This window comes from Xiphophorus couchianus, chromosome 12 (assembly GCF_001444195.1).
Source record: "Xiphophorus couchianus chromosome 12, X_couchianus-1.0, whole genome shotgun sequence".
In the NCBI taxonomy this organism is placed as follows: domain Eukaryota; kingdom Metazoa; phylum Chordata; class Actinopteri; order Cyprinodontiformes; family Poeciliidae; genus Xiphophorus; species Xiphophorus couchianus.
In genome coordinates, this window is record NC_040239.1 from 12,622,838 (window position 1) to 12,641,266 (window position 18,429).

Here is an 18,429-nt window from a genome sequence, read left to right on the forward strand (position 1 = left end):
GTATCTTAAAATCCGCTGAGTCAATAAATTGTAGAACCACCTTTCAACATGTATCACTAAAATGTTTGTCCCTCCTTTTTTTCTTTTGCAAAATAGTTGAAGGTCTTGGCATATTACCTCAATTGTAAGTCTGGACTTTAATTGAGCCAGTATAAATGGACAAATTTCCTTTGCATTTGAGTACATTTTTGAAAACCGCAGTTGGATAATATTGAGAAATTGTTGCAATACTGTTCATGAAATTTGTGATTATGATCTTGATTGTGGTCACATTGTACTCTTGTCTCTTTATTTAAAAAAATAAAATAAAATCTTGACCAGCCTCTGTGAGTTCTAGCATCTCAACCATTAAAAATATACGTAGCAGACATTAAGGGCACTTAGGGTTACTCCACATGACCAAATATATGACTGATATTAACATTTCCATCCATCCATCCATTTTCTGTTCACCCTTGTCCCTAATGGGGTCGGGAGGGTTGCTGGTGCCTATCTCCAGCTACGTTCCGGGCGAGAGGCGGGGTACACCCTGGACAGGTCGCCAGTCGGTCGCAGGGCAACACAGAGACATACAGGACAAACAACCATGCACACACACACTCACACCTAGGGAGAATTTAGAGAAACCAATTGACCTGACAGTCATGTTTTTGGACTATGGGAGGAAGCCGGAGTACCCGGAGAGAACCCACGCATGCACAGGGAGAACATGCAAACTCCATGCAGAAAGACCCCGGCCGGGAATCGAACCCAGGACCTTCTTGCTGCAAGGCAACAGTGCTACCAACTGCGCCACTGTGCAGCCCGATATTAACATTTGACAATTGAAATACATCATCCTATAAAATGATACAAGGAGTTCTTGTGGTTGTGAAACTGCATACAAACAGAATGTTGTAATGTTAATAAGTGTGCTTTATTATATTATTTGTTTATCCAAATTCACATAGAATACCTTGTTTATCTAAATAGCATAGGTACACTGTAAAAAAAAAAGAAATAAAAAAGTCTCAAATTTACGGCCTCTGTGGTTGCCAGAACTTTATTGTATAAACACGGCAAAGTCTGTTTTATATTATACGGTAAAATATTGGCAAACCACAGCTGCCGGTATTTTACTGTAAATTAGAGATTGAAATATTTATTTGAAATATTTAAAAAAAGACAATTTGTATTATGTGTCTAATGTCTGGTTTTATCCAGACAAATTTGTTATTATCTTATAGGTTGAAGTGCATGCATTCACTTGTTGCAACTATTTGTGCAGGAGAAAATAAGGCTTGCAGTTACACAGCAGCACTCACCAGGTCACCAACGAGTTGTTTAAATACATGAGGCGAGGAATTTTATGAGACATGTGCTCCATCCGTCTCTGTGTCTGCAAAAGTAGATCTGTAACTTTCTACATCTGACAGCTCAACAACTCTCTGAAACCATTACATTTTACATATGTCAATTTGCGCCTCGCCGTCAGAGAATGGTTGCCAGAATGTGGCGAGAAACAGCTTCTCTAGAGCAAATTAAAGAAGCTGCATACCTGTGTTTTCTTATGGAAACAGGGGATTTCTTTGTTCAATAAAGGTTTAATTCTGCAGGTTTAACCATTGATTGTTCTTAATTTGTACAAAAGCCTAAGACCTATTAAAACATTGATTTTTGTTTTTACTGCTCAGCTGTTTGCTGTGTGCAAAGAACACAGTCTGGAATGGTGCATTTCTCCTGCTATGTTATAATTTGTGCAGCACATATTTCCTCATCGCTGGACTCACTGTTTTTTATGTGTTTAATGCACATGTCTTCTGTTTGTCCAGCATATATGCATATGTCCCCGACCTCTCTTTTCCTCTCCTTCTTTTCATACACACAGACGTGAGTGGTGGTTTGCAGATGTGTGACCCAATCCGCTTCCAGCCGAGGCTCATCTCATGCCAGTGTGCTGACTCTAAGTTTTCCACACTCTCTTCTGAAATAGGAGTAGGAGACATTAGAACCATCCAGTAGCCAGGCTTGAATGGCTTTAGAGCACACACATGTAGACGTGTTCAAGTTGAAAGTGTACGCATACGGCCATATGGTCTCACCGTGACCACCTATATATCCAAATATAAGTGCACAGACAGTGGGTGGTAAACATACGTCAAACAGTCCATAGGCTGAAAGGAGCAGCTGCAGCTTGTAGGTCTTTTGTTTGAGTCAAACAAAAAGTCTAATGTTTATTTTTTAAAAAGCAGCTGGTAGGAAAGAAAAAAAGGTACATGTTTTGTTTTTTTTTTAATCATTTTTATAGATAGAAATCTGAGGTGTGGAGTGCTTTTGCTTTCAACCCACTTAGTCTGATTCTCCGAAAATGAATTGTGCAACATTTATAAATCACCAGAGTATCCATGTGTGTGTGATTTGATGTCAGTATAAATAAAGAATAAATTCAAATTAGAATAAATGTTTCAATGAGTTTGTCTGTCAAATTAAAAGTACCTTTCGAAACTTCATTAAGCCCAAATTTCAGTGTTAAAATATTTATTGGCCTCATGTAATATTATCTTAATCTTAAATGGCCTGTTTTGATTAGCTGAAAGCGGAAAATCATGATTAAGTGGAAGAAAGGATTCAAAACATCAGCCTGTTCGTAATTAATTTACATAATGTGTTTCACTTCGTGAATTCAGTCGCTGAAATAAATAGTCTCATTTATTAAATGCTTATCCCCTCTCCACGGTGTTGTTTGTGGTGATGCTTTTCTTCAGCAGGGAGAGGGAAGGAGGCCAGAGTTGATGGGAAGTTAAATCATCTTGTTGAAGGACCACAACCCTAAACTTGTAGTTGGAGATACTATGAAATGATTTAGAACAAAGCATTTTGCTGTGTCAGAGTGGCCCCTAGTTCAGTCATAAGTTTAATTAAGACTCTTTGACAAGAATTGATACTTGCCCTTCACAGATGCTTTTGAACAATCTGACGGACGTTAAATATATATTTCCCTGAAAATAATAGCTTCCCCCACCTCCCTTTTTTATAAATAAGGAAAAAGAATGAGAGGTGAAATTACACACACTGAGGTCAACCTAGCATGTCCTTTAGAAAGCATGAGCTACTTGATACAAAATCAAGCAAGACCAACAATGCATCACCAGTGTCTGTGTCTATCTTACGAACAAATGCCAGTACATCTAACACACTGGTCACTGTTGATGTCAGAAGATCAACCAAAATTCTATGATTTTACAGTTTTACACAGCATTGATGTAACAGCAAAACCTCTGCAATCTTTAGGTGTACTTGCCCCCTGCCTTTTTGGTATTGGTTTTGCAGAAATGTCAGCTGTTTACAAGTAAACATTTTGAGGGCCTGTTTTAAATGCACTGAAATCTTTGCTCTCAATTTTATTTTTATACCCAATTTCTACCTTGTAGATTCATTCTCCCAAGTTCTTCATTGTATATATACTTTGAATGACCATTTTACAAAATGATAGCTGAGTCTGTGAGATACTGGCAACACAAACAAGAGTAAGAGAAAAACTGCAGTCTTTTCAGAACATGGCCTTTCATGATTTGAATTGTAGGGAAGTGAACGGTTGAGCATAGAGCTGTATGAAGATAGTGAGAGATCAGTGATAACAAATAGGCTAAGAGACAAGTATAGATGTTGGCAAAATATTAGGGATTAGTTGATGCCTATTTGTGCTTGATATAATTTAAGCCATGATTGTGAAGTAGCTACACAGTAGAATAAGCTGCCTGGTCAGCCAAATTGAAAATTTACCTTGCTTATAAATAACAAAAGATTCTGTAAAGATTGTCATTTTAATTTCAATGCTTGTCTTGTTAGAAGAAAACAGGCCAGGTGAGAAGGTGAAGAGGTCAAAGGAAAGTTTTACTTATTTAATTGGAGTGTATTGATGAGTTTGTGTTGTTTGGATAATTTTGTTTTGATCTATGACATCAGCAGGTATATTTTAAATGTATTTTTGAAAAGCAGCCTTAAGCCATGATAACAGGAGGCTGATCAAGCTGTCATTATCTGTGTTTGGTGAAAAACATTGAATATTTTCTCTTCCATGTAAACAATTCACACCTCAGATTTTTTAAAATTTTGTGGGATTGACAAGTTTTACTTTTTTCAACCTGGCAGCCAAAATGTCTTACTTCTCATCCAAGATTTCACCCATTTAAGATGCTTTATGGCATCCCATTTAAATGACCTTCATCCCATAATTACATTTAAATGCATTTCTGTCAGGCTTTGCTCAAACCTCAAATAGCTTGAGATTTTGAAATGTTGGCTTCACTGGACTGGTAAAGTAATTAACAAGGTCATGCAAAATTAATTCATATATTTTCTATCAATACAGCAAGATCTGATCACAAACTTTGAGCTTTATAATATATAAAGTATGTAATGTAAGTGTAATGGTTTTATATAATAATAATTCTCTATTCGGTATCTTTCTTTTTTTGGTATGTGTGATTCAAAAGACTTTATTTCAGAAAAGTGTGCATCAAAATTACACACCTGCTTTTAAAACTAATGAAAAGGCCAATTTACTTACATTTCACTTTTTCAAGATTTTCTGTTTTGAACACGATCATACATTCAAAAGATAATGGATAAAACACACAAATCTCTGTGACCGGAGCAGAAAAAGTAGGTTGTAGAATTATACAGAGGTGTATTGTAATTTTCTACTTATATTACCCCAAACGTTAAAGGAATGATGATTTATAAGATAGGAAGTGGCAATATTCTTTTAATTACCACACTGCCTAACCACACGTGTTTTATTAAAATTTTGTGCCTGAGTTTGGAATATCTAACTTTGACAGTGAAAGGTCAATGTCTCTTATGATGCACAGCATTACCGCATCAACAATTCATAGTTTCCCCTTCTGCTTAAGTAGAACGCAGATGGAGTTCTTCTCTTTTCAAGAAACAAGAAGTACAGAACCTTCTTCTTACGCACTTGGGATCATCTGGTACTGGACGAATGAGAATATATATGTTGATACCCGGAAATAGTACTTAGTTTGAAAACAGCTGCGCTCTTCATGCGTATGAACTGATTAAAAGTCCATTCTCATGTTCACTTAGTCATTTTATTTCTGTGTCTTCAGATATTTGAAAAGCGTTCAGTATGCACAGAGGTTGCAGTTTACATGTGCCCTCTGTTCTCTTTAGAGGAACCTCAAATTGAACTCAGGCTTGCAACATTGCTCTTTGGGTGTGTTTGTGGTTATGTGTGCTTTTATTCAGTTAAGAGAATCTTAACAGAGATTGGATGACCTCTCTCCCCCTGACCTTTTGATTTTCTTTGCTTTCACCCTTATGCCTCCATGCTATTTATTCTTGTCTCCCTCACCACCTCACCTCTCATCCGATTTGGAACAAACAGAGATGATTAATAGAAATTTGAGGAAACATGGCAGAGGCATGTTATTGGCAGCGAGGTGACAAGTCAAAGTGTGCATAACGCCTGTGTATGTATGTGTGTGTGATAGTGATGTGCTCATATTGAATACATGCAGGCATGTTTTATGAAAGCAGTTTTGGGAAAAGGGTTGACCTCATATGTTTACCAAGGAAACCCGGGAGACTTGTGCTAAGCCTCCCTCTTTTCTTATTGGACCCTGCTGCTCTTCCTGGAAATCTGGGAGCTTGTCATTGGCCTAAAGAGTTAGGGAAATGAGGGATAAAGGTACTGCCCTGGCAGGGCTTTCGCAGACACTTTCAAAAGATTAACATGAAGTGAAATGTCAGTCAAGTAGCTCTTCGGGGTTAATTTAGTTTGGTTCTTCCACTCATGACACAACAGACTTTGAAGGAAGAGACAATGTAGAAACAAAGAGAAAAATGGTTTGATCGTCCTAATTGCCCTAATGGCGGTGCTTCAGTTAGAGGATTAAGAGAATAATTGCATGAATCATAAGTGAGGGGGAGACTAAATTATTCTAAAGATTAGACGAAGTAGACCAACGCAGAAACTGAGCAACACATAAAGTAAGTGGGATATTCTACCCAGTCCAGATGAGCCTGCTGCTTGACAGCTTTCTGCCATGAATTCCTGCTTTGTATAACTTGGCCTTCTGTGGCCTCTGAACACATGGAATTTATGCACACATACACAGGCACACACACGTCAGCCTGAAAGTTTAATATAAAGAATAAAGTTGTTGCCCAGAACTTTGATTTACTGTGAAAGTCTGAACATTCCTGCAAACATTCATTTTCAGTTTTTTAATGTGTCTAATGATTTTTTTCTCCACAGTTTGGATAAAACCTTTTTTTATGACTTAGAATTACATTGTTTATTAAATCATGTGAAAGATGTCCAATGAACAGGAGAACATAATAAGAAGAAGAAAGCTTGGAGTGTCAGCCAGCATCCGAGTTGGGAAAAACACATATAGAGGCATAAACTCCACATTCAGGGTAGCTGGCTGCCCAGCAAATGTGCAGCACAGCTGTAAATAGCTAAGGGTGTGGACTGAAGGTTTGGCCTATATTTAGAGGTTGGACTTAACTTCTAGAAGTTGTCCACCAGAATATTCTGAATGACCAAGGAGAGTTATCTGATGTTTTACACTAAGAACATTTGGGGGAAAAAAATATTAGTTTTGTTGAAAAGAATAGTCTGGGGAGTTGAGTGTTTACAACAAGTGTATCCTGTAGATTTGTTTCTTTATTGCTGCATGACAGCAGTCAAAAGACACACAACCCCTTTTACACTAAAACAGAGCCTAATACTATGAAAGCTTATAAAATTAGTCTAAAAATATAGGTTTAGTTGTACTTGCAATTTGTCAACCTAGAAAAAGTAGAGTAAAAATGTCTTCTAAATTTTAATTGTCGTATTCTTAGCCTTGGTCCACTCAAACTGCAAACAATTACACATTACTAACTGCAATGTGTTTTTGCCATTTCAGCCTTGTGACCATTTTGTACCTTTGCAGGTACTTGTTTCAAGAAGGTCATTGGATGTTTTATTTATTTATTTTATCATTTGCCAACTATAATTCCATTAATATCCACAAGTGGGGATGTTTTGTGCCTATATTTGACCAACGTTGAGTGTCTGTATTTTAAAATAATATTCTCTGTCTACTACATTCATTGTTTTGCTTTTGTCAACTGGTATTGATTTATGATGAGCTCCAACTCTTAAGTTGGACGGTCTTCATGACATAACACTAATCTTTAGCTCCACTACCAATATTGGGTATAATATAAAAATATCCAAAAAATAAGATTAAATTGAACTGTACATTAGATTGAAAGCGAATGGCGGGAAGAGCGCTGCAGGAGTATTTATACAGGTAAGCAGATAGACTGAACACGGCGGGCGGCTGAGTAGTTGATGGTTACAGTGTAAGTGTAGCTTTATAAACGAACCACACGATAAATTTTATATCATCCCAGTCTCAACAAACGGGTGGCAGAAATCATCGTGGTGGTACATGGCTGGTAGATGAGTCTCCGAGTGTGTTGACGGAAGGTGCCGTAAATATCCCGCATTGCTCCCACCACCCGTTCTTGCTTTCGTCCCCTGGTAATGTACGACCGGTAGACCAGGTCGTACATTATGTTTGTTCGTTCGTCAGCACAAGTTTAACTAGGAATTTCAAAAAACAGCATCCATCCATCCATCCATCCATCCATCCATCCATCCATCTTCCTCCGCTTATCCTAGGTCGGGTCGCGGGGGTAGCAGCTTCAGAAGGGAGGCCCAGACTTCCCTCTCCCCGGCCACTTCTTACAGCTCTTCCGGGGGAATCCCGAGGCGTTCCCAGGCCAGCCGAGAGACATAGTCTCTCCAGCGTGTCCTGGGTCTTCCCCGGGGCCTCCTCCCGGTGGGACGTGCCCAGAACACCTCACCAGGGAGGCGTCCAGGAGGCATCCTGACCAGATGTCCAAGCCACCTCAACTGGCTCCTCTCGATGTGAAGGAGCAGCGGCTCTACTCTGAGTCCCTCCCGGATGACTGAGCTTCTCACCCTATCTCTAAGGGAGAGCCCAGCCACCCTACGGAGAAAACCCATTTCGGCCGCTTGTATCCGCGATCTCGTTCTTTCGGTCATGACCCAAAGCTCATGACCATAGATGAGGGTGGGAACGTAGATCGACCGGTAAATCGAGAGCTTCGCTTTTTGGCTCAGCTCTCTCTTCACCACGACGGACCGGTACAGCGCCCGCTTGACAGCAGACGCTGCGCCAATCCGCCTGTCGATCTCCCGCTCCCTTCTTCCCCCATTCGTGAACAAGATCCCGAGATACTTAAACTCCTCCACTTGGGGCAGGACACCCCCCCTGACCCGGAGAAGGCACTCTACCCTTTTCCGGCTCAAGACCATGGCCTCGGATTTGGAGGCACTGATCCCCATCCCGGCCGCTTCACACTCGGCTGCGAACCGCTCCAGCGAGAGCTGCAGATCACGATCTGATGAAGCCAAAAGGACCACATCGTCTGCGAAAAGCAGAGATGAGATCCTAAGGCCACCAAATCGGATCCCCTCAACACCTTGGCTGCGCCTAGAAATTCTGTCCATAAAAGTGATGAACAGAATCGGTGACAAAGGGCAGCCCTGGCGGAGTCCAACTCTCACCGGAAACGAGCCCGACTTACTGCCGGCAATGCGGACCAGACTCTGACACCGGTCATACAGGGACCTGACAGCCCGTATCAAAGGGCCCGGTACCCCATACTCCCGGAGAACCCCCCACAGGGCTCCCCGAGGGACACGGTCGAACGCCTTCTCCAAGTCCACAAAACACATGTAGACTGGTTGGGCGTACTCCCATGCACCCTCCAGGACCCTGCCGAGGGTGTAGAGCTGGTCCAGTGTTCCACGACCAGGACGAAAACCACACTGCTCTTCCTGAATCCGAGGTTCGACTATCCGACGGACCCTCCTCTCCAGGACCCCTGAATAGACCTTGCCAGGGAGGCTTAAGAGTGTGACCCCTCTATAATTGGAGCACACCCTCCGGTCCCCCTTTTTGAACAGGGGGACCACCACCCCAGTCTGCCAATCCAGGGGAACTGCCCCCGATGTCCATGCGATATTGCAGAGTCGCGTCAACCAACACAACCCTACAACATCCAGAGCCTTAAGGAACTCCGGGCGGATCTCATCCACCCCCGGGGCCTTGCCACCGAGGAGCTTTTTAACCACCTCGGCGACCTCGCCCCCAGAGATTGGAGAGCCCAACCCAGAGTCCCCAGGCTCCGCTTCCTCAGTGGAAGGCATGTTGGTGGGATTGAGGAGGTCTTCGAAGTACTCTGCCCACCGACCCACAACGTCCCGAGTAGAGGTCAGCAGCACACCATCCCCACTATAAACAGTGTTTGTGCTGCACCGCTTCCCCCCCCTGAGACGCCGGATGGTGGACCAGAATCGCCTCGAAGCCGTGCGGAAGTCTTTCTCCATGGCCTCTCCAAACTCCTCCCACGCCCGAGTTTTTGCCTCAGCAACCGCCCGAGCTGCATGCCGCTTCGCCCGCCGGTACCCATCAGCTGCTTCCGGAGTCCCACAGGCCAAAAAGGCCCGATAGGACTCCTTCTTCAGCCTGACGGCATCCCTCACCGAAGGTGTCCACCAACGGGTTCGAGGGTTGCCGCCGCGACAGGCACCGACAACTTTCCGGCCACAGCTCCGATCGGCCGCCTCGACAATGGAGGCACGGAACACGGTCCACTCAGACTCCATGTCCCCCACCTCCCCCGGGACGTGTTCGAAGTTTTGCCGGAGATGGGAGTTAAAGCTCCGTCTCACAGGGGATTCCGCCAGACGTTCCCAGCAGACCCTCACAACACGTTTGGGCCTGCCAGGTCTGACCGGCTTTCGCCCCCACCACTGGAGCCAACTCACCACCAGGTAGTGGTCAGTGGACAGCTCCGCACCTCTCTTCACCCGAGTGTCCAAGACATACGGCCGCAGATCCGATGAAACGATGACAAAGTCGATCATCGAACTGCGGCCTAGGGTGTCCTGGTGCCAAGTGCACATATGGACACCCTTATGCTTGAACATGGTGTTCGTTATGGACAATCCATGGCGAGCACAGAAGTCCAGCAACAGAACACCGCTCGAGTTCAGGTCGGGCGGGCCGTTCCTCCCAACCACGCCCCTCCAGGTCTCACTGTCGTTGCCCACGTGAGCGTTGAAGTCCCCCAGCAGAACAAGGGAGTCCCCAGGAGGAGCACTCTCCAGTACCCCCTCTAAGGACTCCAAAAAGGGTGGGTAATCTGAACTGTCGTTCGGCCCGTAAGCACAAACGACAGTCAGAACCCGTCCCCCCACCCGTAGGCGGAGGGATGCTACCCTCTCGTTCACCGGGGTGAACCCCAACGTACAGGCGCCGAGATGGGGAGCAACAAGCATGCCCACTCCTGCCCGACGTCTCTCTCCCTGGGCAACTCCAGAGTGGAAGTATGTCCAGCCCCTCTCAAGGAGACTGGTTCCAGAACCAGAGCCATGCGTCGAGCATCATAGATTAATCTTTCAAATTTTGAAGAAACAAAACCAATACTTTTACTCCTGTCTCCTGTTGGGTTACACCAGCTAAAAATAAAAATTAAAAAGGCAATCACAATTTGCACTCTCAGGGAAGCAGCAAAGAGAGAGCAAGTGGGAAAAGGAAGATTCGTTTCACATAGACGTGTCATCGTGATTTTTAACTAATATTTACAATCACTGTGTTTGTCCCTCTCTTATTCAATTCCCTCTCTCTCTTTCCAGTATCATGGCTGTCTTGCTCTCCTCCAACCTATTTCTCATACTCCTGGTTTCTGCTTTGGATTGGCTGCCCACTCCTGCATCTGCATTTCTCATTGACTGGGATCGCACAACATCATCAGGTGAGTTACTGATGTTCCAACTTAAATACTCAGGAGGAAATGGTACGATGTTGGAACGAATCGTTCTTCAGTCAGTTCATCAGATTGTCAATGTGTGCTCTATCATATATTAACAAATGAGATTCGATTTTGTGCTCAACGTGCTGTTGACACCTGTTATCAAACTTTATGTCAGACATCAGTTGCAGAATGATGTGTTTGCTTGGATACATGTGGAAAAGTTCACTGTTGAGCAAACGTTGCACTTTCCCGACTTGTTGGTGATCAATAGTGCTAGAGTAAACACATGGCTGGAGCTGTGCTGTCAAAGTTCAGGGACAGAGCAATGCACAATGTTCAGCCAACTAATCTAGTTGTCACTGGATCATTTAAAAATAATTAGGTTCAAGAATGCTGGGGCTGGCTAGAGATGCAGACCAGATTTTATGTATTTTTCCACTTTCGATCTTTAAAGCCACAAAACTGTTACAATTAGAATTTTTAAATGAATGTTGAACTATGTTTTATGGCTTTTTAAAACTGAAGATGCAACATGAACAGAAAAAGTGCAGTGGGTCTCAGAAGTGGATGTTTTTCAAAACAAGAAAAACATCTTGATGGAATGTCTGTTTTTGTGAAAATAAAAAAAATGTGATACCAAGACAAATCATTTCACTTGGTTGAGGTAAAATTGTGTGTGACATTTGTCTCACACCATTCAACTGAAAACAATTCATACAAAATGTCCAACTATTTTCTTGCATGTTGAAACACTCACTTGAATTTTATAATTGAGTTTTTAGCATTCATTTATATTGAGTTATACCTTTACATAGAATTTGATGACCGTCGAATAATGTTTAGTTGTTGATTCCAGACTATCCACATTTGCATTCTTTAGCTAAATGCCATGTTTTCATAAAGGTTTCAAAAGATCTTGTATTGTAAGGATATCAGTCAGGAGAAGGGTGCAAAGTATTATGCAGCATTATCTGCATACCATGGAACAGTGAAGACAGTTACTAATATTTGCAGAATAATAAGGACAAAAGTGAGGTAATGTCCAATGGACCTTTTTCTAAAATCATTGAAAAAGCAGGAACTGATCGGCACTGGAGGAACTTCCAACAAGGATTTTGTCATCTGCATGTGACCGAATATGAAAGTAAGTTCTCAGACTTTGAGTAGTCCTCAATGTCTGATAAATTTGAAAAACATTTACAAGGCTCACTTCACAAGTATTGCCACATCAAGATGTGGGATGACGACAGATTTCCACCAAAGAAAACTGAACGGTGAAAATTAATCCAAAAGTACTTTGTTATATAACCAGGGCTATTGCGATAACAGCTTTATTTTTCAGTTAAGTTTTACTGCATAAATATTACATTACATGTGGAAATTGTGATCGAAAAGATTTACCATTATCTCATTGACATTACCAACTGCTATCTGCCCCTGGCAGCTAAAGCAGCTTCAGTTGAAATTGGGTAAAACACTAGAACTTTGGCAGCACTTGTTTATTTCAGCTCCACCTCTGCCAGGACAGCAATTCTCACAGCCAAAAAGCAGCAACTGCAAAATATAAATCTGTTCTAGGTTGTCTGTATTACTTTCTTGAATGGAAATGGAGTTGGCAGCTGTTTCTGACTTGTTATATACTTACAGTATAAAGCTTACTTGTTCAATAAGGATTACCAACCAGTTTCTCTTTTAACCTATATCTTTAAAGAGCCTGGTTCATGGGTGTCATTTACTTGATTTCCTCACATTACTACTAAAAAACACAGCCTTTAAATCTTCCTTTTAAACTAAAATCTGTAAAATCTATTTACAAGTAAAATCAAAATTTTCTCTTAATAAATAGATTTTAAAAAGTAACAGAGTTCTCTCTGTTTGCCTCAGAAATAATATTTTAGTTATTTTACATGTTAGATTCATTCTGCCAAACATAAACATAGAGCTTTGTCTTACACTGAAGGATCAGCATTTCCTTTGAGTAAATAGCATCGACAGCATTTAGCAGCTAAACAAAAGTTGTTCTTTGAACGGGCATTCAGAGAAGTCAGGGAGTATATCATTAGGTGCATCTGATCATTGATTTTATTGATTTGTGCTCATCACGTGTAAATGATTTCTCATTTTGCTGCTGAAACATCTGTCTAGTGTTCCCCTTTGAAAAGAGCACACAAGTGTCAAAAGAAACCATGTGTCATTAAAGTTACAGAAAGCTATGGCATGCCACAGGGGTTGTTAATGTTATTAATAGGCTAGTGCTGTTGGCAACACAGTGCAATTTAGTTTTTTTGTTTTTTATGTTAAGCTATTACAACATTGTGTTTTGTAGTAGTGTTTTCTGGTTTGTAGTGTCACTTGGCAACCAAAGAAAATATAAAAGATCATAAAAACCATCTAAATCTAGTTGTGTTGGTGGACGCAAACAGGTCTTTTGTTTTTTTTTATTGGTGATTTGGTCATATTTTTCATGGCAGCATCTGACAAGAAAACAACCCTTTACCAGTACACTTCTTTGTTCTTTGTGTGGGTTTAGTGAAAAACAGCTGCAGACATACCACTGGAATCCAGTGGAGATAGCCAGCATTTTTGGTCTTCTTCTGCACTCTATAATTCAGCTCCTTAGTGGGGCACCGTTTCATAAGTGTGTTTTTATCATTATTACAATTTGCTGACAGATACAGTTCACTTTTCTCAAATAGTTCCCATAGTAAAAAAAATAAACTTCAATGTGTTGGTCTTCCTGCAGATTTTGTTCAAAGAAATTAAGCTGTTCTCCATTCCAAAGGGTTACTGATTGCAGATTGTTACAGTAGTTCAGGATAGTTCAAGTGAAACACTGTAGAAAAGAGTATAATTTTATAGGTACCCTATTAGTGTTTATGTTAAATGGCTTAGCGTAACATATTTCAACAGTGATGAAAGTATAAAAATTAAAATAATTATATCAGTTGTTGATTATTTCTACTGCCACCTGGTCTATAAAAAGAAACTCACACAAAAAAATGCCCAAAAATTAAAAATTAGTCAATAGCTTATGTATTTTCCACACACATAGTACTATTTCATAGCACAGTCAAGCAACTATATTACCATGAGCTGTTATAAAAATTGCTATATATCAAAGTTAGCTTAACTTTTTCTAAAACACACTGCTGATGGCCTGACCGGCCCACCCCCTTCCACTCTTCAAATTGTTTCCAGAGAGCACGGCAGTAATGCAGTCCTGGTCTTCCTCAACAACCGTTAAAACATTTGTAAACACAAAGCAGCCAGCGATAGCAAGAACAAACACAGACAGCCTACGTCTTTTTCAAACTACCAGAACAGCATCCTATCCTGACATTCATTTACAGCCTTCAGGTTCACTCTCTCTTTCTCTCTCTGTGTCTCTCTCTATCTCTGTCTCCATGTCTGCATAACACTTTTTTTTGTCTCACCTGTCAACCACAGTGGTTTTCCTGGGACTGTGCCTCTTGTCATATCAGCCACAAAACAAGCAAAGAGTAGATATTTGGAGATGCTGCTATGCAGTTAAAGGTTTACCAGAGTAATTATAGGCAGTGTTCGTCTCTGTCTTCACGGTCTACTTTTTTTTCCTTAGTGTGTCTTCCCTGATCTTTTCTTGTCTGAGTGTCTCAGGAGGATTCCCATACTGGTCCCACTGAGTGAGGCTGTGGTCTTTGCTACAGTGGTGGTAATCAGTGGTAGCTGTGCAGAGGTTTTGGTTTGGTGTTTCTGGCTCTTTCACAAAAACCTTCTCTTACATCAGCTTCAAGAACGAGCCATGAGCGTGACGAACAAACACAACAAAAAAGTTAGAGCTGGATGTTATAGCCAGGAAAATATATATTATATGAGAAAGTTTCAAATCAACAATCCAGTTTAGAAGATAACGTCCATTCAATACTTATGAAAAAAAAAAACCTAATTAAATAGAAGTCATTAATAGGTAATAAAATTTAGTTGATAAGCTAAACACAAGTTCTCTTAAGCAGTGTGGAACATTATGGATTACAAGTAAGCAATTAAATTTTGTAAAGTAGCAATTTATTAATGTACAACCATATTTACAGCACCACTTGAGAGTAGTAGTGTTATGAGTATGTTAGAGTGCAACTTAAAGTTAAAAATATAGTATATAGTTCTGGGACAGACTGGCGACCTGTCCAGGGTGTACCCTGCCTCTCGCCCGAAATGTTCACTGGTGATAGGCACCAGCATCCCTGCCGACCCCACTAGGGACAAGGGTGTACAGAAAACGGATGGATGGATGGGATAAAAATATAGTTAAACCTAAACTAATGGTTGCAATCTTTTGTCCATTTTGTGATGCTGCAAAAAGGGTGAAGCTTGATGGTTCACATGTATTATCTGTCTTACTGAATTTTCATTACTGTTGTAAGGTCTTTCCTTGACGCCATCTGGAGGCAGATTTTTGGGTCTTTACAGCTTTAACTGATCATTACAGATTTTAGCCAAAGACACCAAAATAGTACTCTAACACGTTAGAATGCACAATCCTAAAGTTACACAATATATGCATATAATCTTAGTTTTCATCATTTTATTAATGAGTGCAGTATCTCAGTTGCAAACGACTGTTTGGATGTAAATTTTCTGCCCTGCCTGCAAACTCTGCTTATAAGTAAAGTATTAATCCAATGGAATGGGCCCTGACATTGCTGTGTGACCCACACCTGTTCTAGATCTTAGAAAAAAATGAGATGTTAAAATTATTTAATACTGTTCCTGGACCTTTGAAGAAATTTCTTTGCAATTTCTAGTCTTTTGATATTTCCTTTCAATAACTGCTAATTTGATCTTTCTGACAAATTCAGCTTACATCATTTTTAGAGAAAGAGCCATTTTTCTGTTTTTTTTGTTTGTTTCTCCATATACAGCTTATAATAACAAGAGAAAAGACAAACAAACATTTGTATTCAATTTTAAGATTTTTTATAATTGCACTTACACCAAGTAAGTACAATTAATTAGTGCAAGTGCACTAATTAATCAGTGCACTGTATTTTTAATGAAATCTAAAAATAGGTGTGAGGAAGAAAACACTATATTGAGTTAAACAGAGCATGATTCATGGCATGAATCAATGTATTCTTTTTTAATTTCCTGGGATGACTAGTTGGGTGTCACAAAGTCTTGTTGACTCATTTGTGAGTCATGGATCTCATGCTGAGTGTGAAGCCACAGTCTTAAAAAGCTGAATTTTACGCAGTTCTTGTCACTATGCTAAAATATCTGAAGCCAAACTTATAATGAGAAGAGAAATCAGATAGTAACTATATTGGTTTCGTGGTATTTAATGACTTTAGAGGAGAGAAGAAGTGTAATTATTTCCAGTTAATATATTTCTTGAGCCTTTAAAAGCTAAGGAGGACACTGTAAAGGTAAATAGAGCAAAGTTTGCACTTGACTTCAAAGCTCAGAGCACTGTTGGAAATTATCGAGGATCAATGGCGGCAACAGCTTGTTATCTGGTGGTCCTGTTTCATTGCTGGTAAGAAAGGCAGGATGCAGTCACCGAATTAAACAATGGCACTTTGAAATTCTTTACCTGTTTTTGTTTTGAAGATGTATATTCAGCATGAGGCTATGTGCAAATGTTGCCAGTTATTTATATCCCCTGTTGACATACATTTATTATATCATGTTCCCTTCTGTCACCTTTACCCCCCTTTACTCTGGCCTTCTTCAAAGTCCTGGTAGATTTTTTTTTACTATAACTACAGCTTCTGCTACAAATGTAGTTTCCAGACGGCTCTTTTGAGCTTTCCTCTGAAGAAGAAATTAAATTCCTCTTTCGCTGACCTTCTCTTCTCTCTCCCAGCTGGCGTATAGTTTGGTTTCCTCTGAGTTTATTGAATGTTTCTTTCTGAAGAAGTATGAAAAAGAAATTGTGCACATAATGTAACATTTTTCCCTGTTATTTTTTGTTGTGTTTTTTGCAGCAAAACATGCATATGTGCAGTGGTGCAATAACACAGCACTTGGCCTGTCCTTGGTCACAAACACTCTTAGCACAGCGCTGTTCTGTGCTGGCAATTGTTCCATCTGGTTAGCTAAATTCTGATATTAATGCTCAGATTTAAAGGGCTGAAGTATGAAAACATCTGGCATGGATGATGTGGTGGCAGTGCAGATTCCAAATACCTCATGTTTGAACCATCCCCTGGCTCGTCTAGACCATTTAGGGAAATAACCACTGGGTGTGGAACAATAAAACGTACTTCAAGTAGTAGAATGTGAAATATACTTAGCATTTGTTAGATATTGACTTTTAACTTTATATTCTGTAATTTATTATGGCTAACACTCCATTAACCAAGCTTAGTTAGTTTTCAGTGTGGTACAAGCTGTTGAGGACAAAGGAAACACATCAATTGCCTTGTTGCTGAACATGTGCTATATAAATAAATAAAAATAAATTAAATAAATGGCTCTGGTCAGATCAGACCAGTGTCATGTTCTGTGTTTTCTGTGTGTTAATTTCGAGTTTTCGGTGTCTCTGTGTCTCCGTGTTGTCCTGTTCTCCCCTCAATTACTCCCAGGAGTTTCTCGTTCCCTAATTACCCCGTGTGTATTTACTGTCACCTGTGTCTCTGTCGGGTCGTCGTCTCATTTGGCTGTTAGTCTGTCGTCTGTGTATCCAGTCCGTCGTCATGTCCGTTTGTGTAACCGGTTGCTACCACCATCGAGCCCTGGCTTCCGCTCGGCCGTGCTGCCCGGTATTCTGGACATTATTGGACTGTGCAAATTCTGGATATTCATCATTTCTCACTTTACCTGGGTCTACAGCATCTGCCTCACCACCTCTACACCGCACTATACGACAACCAGGTTAATCTTTCAGCCACAAAACAAACATAAACATATGTCCAGAACCACAAAAGAATGGCTAAGAACGAAGCCTGTTTCTGCTGGAATACTCTAAGCCCACATCTGAATCTAATAAAGAATTAGCACTAAGATGCTTTCTGTACGGCTTCACTGAGCTTGATCTATTTTTTAAAGATTAGACAAAAACGTCTCCAGATGTGTAAAGCTAGTAGAAACAACATGGTTCTGCAAAGTCTTGATTCATTTATCATTTCTTAGTTTAGTTGATGTTGGGAATATACATTCAGTATTTGTGCACAAACATTTTAATATCAAGATGTTTATGATATTTTTTTGCAAACCTTTAATTGAACAAAGCTGATAATACATATTCGGCAGTAAGTATTATTCTATTGATGGAAGGACTCCATTAATAGTGCACACTCAATCCCTTCTCTTTAAACCTTACTACAATGTTTAGGACCCATTGCCGTAATAGTTAAAAGATTTTGCCAAATTATTGAGTCCAGTGTACTCTCTGCAGATACTCCAGTGATAAAGTGAGTTTGTGACTCAGTTTAGAAGACAAACTGAGGAACTAAAAGCAGATGAAGTGAGAATTAAGTAAGGAGCAAAGCTTAGAAAGAATCTGCTACCTCTAACTGCTCTTCTCTTATACATTGAAGTGTAACCATTGTAATAAATAATTATGGCTGAATTTGTTGTTGGTGAAGGTTTGTAAATATT

At 40.5% G+C, this 18,429-nt stretch overlaps 1 protein-coding gene across 2 annotated transcripts in view; it reads left to right on the forward strand.

Annotated features, from left to right (window-relative positions):
* ghra (growth hormone receptor a) overlaps nt 1-18,429 on the forward strand; it is a 35,465-nt gene that overhangs the window by 805 nt on the left and 16,231 nt on the right. For both annotated transcript variants that reach the window (XR_003597463.1, XM_028032793.1), the window contains exon 2: nt 10,733-10,851. Coding sequence is in view for 1 of the 2 variants with exons in the window: in XM_028032793.1 (XP_027888594.1) it covers nt 10,737-10,851 (115 nt within the window). In the remaining variant the exon portion in view is untranslated. The remainder of the gene's footprint in view (nt 1-10,732; nt 10,852-18,429) is intronic.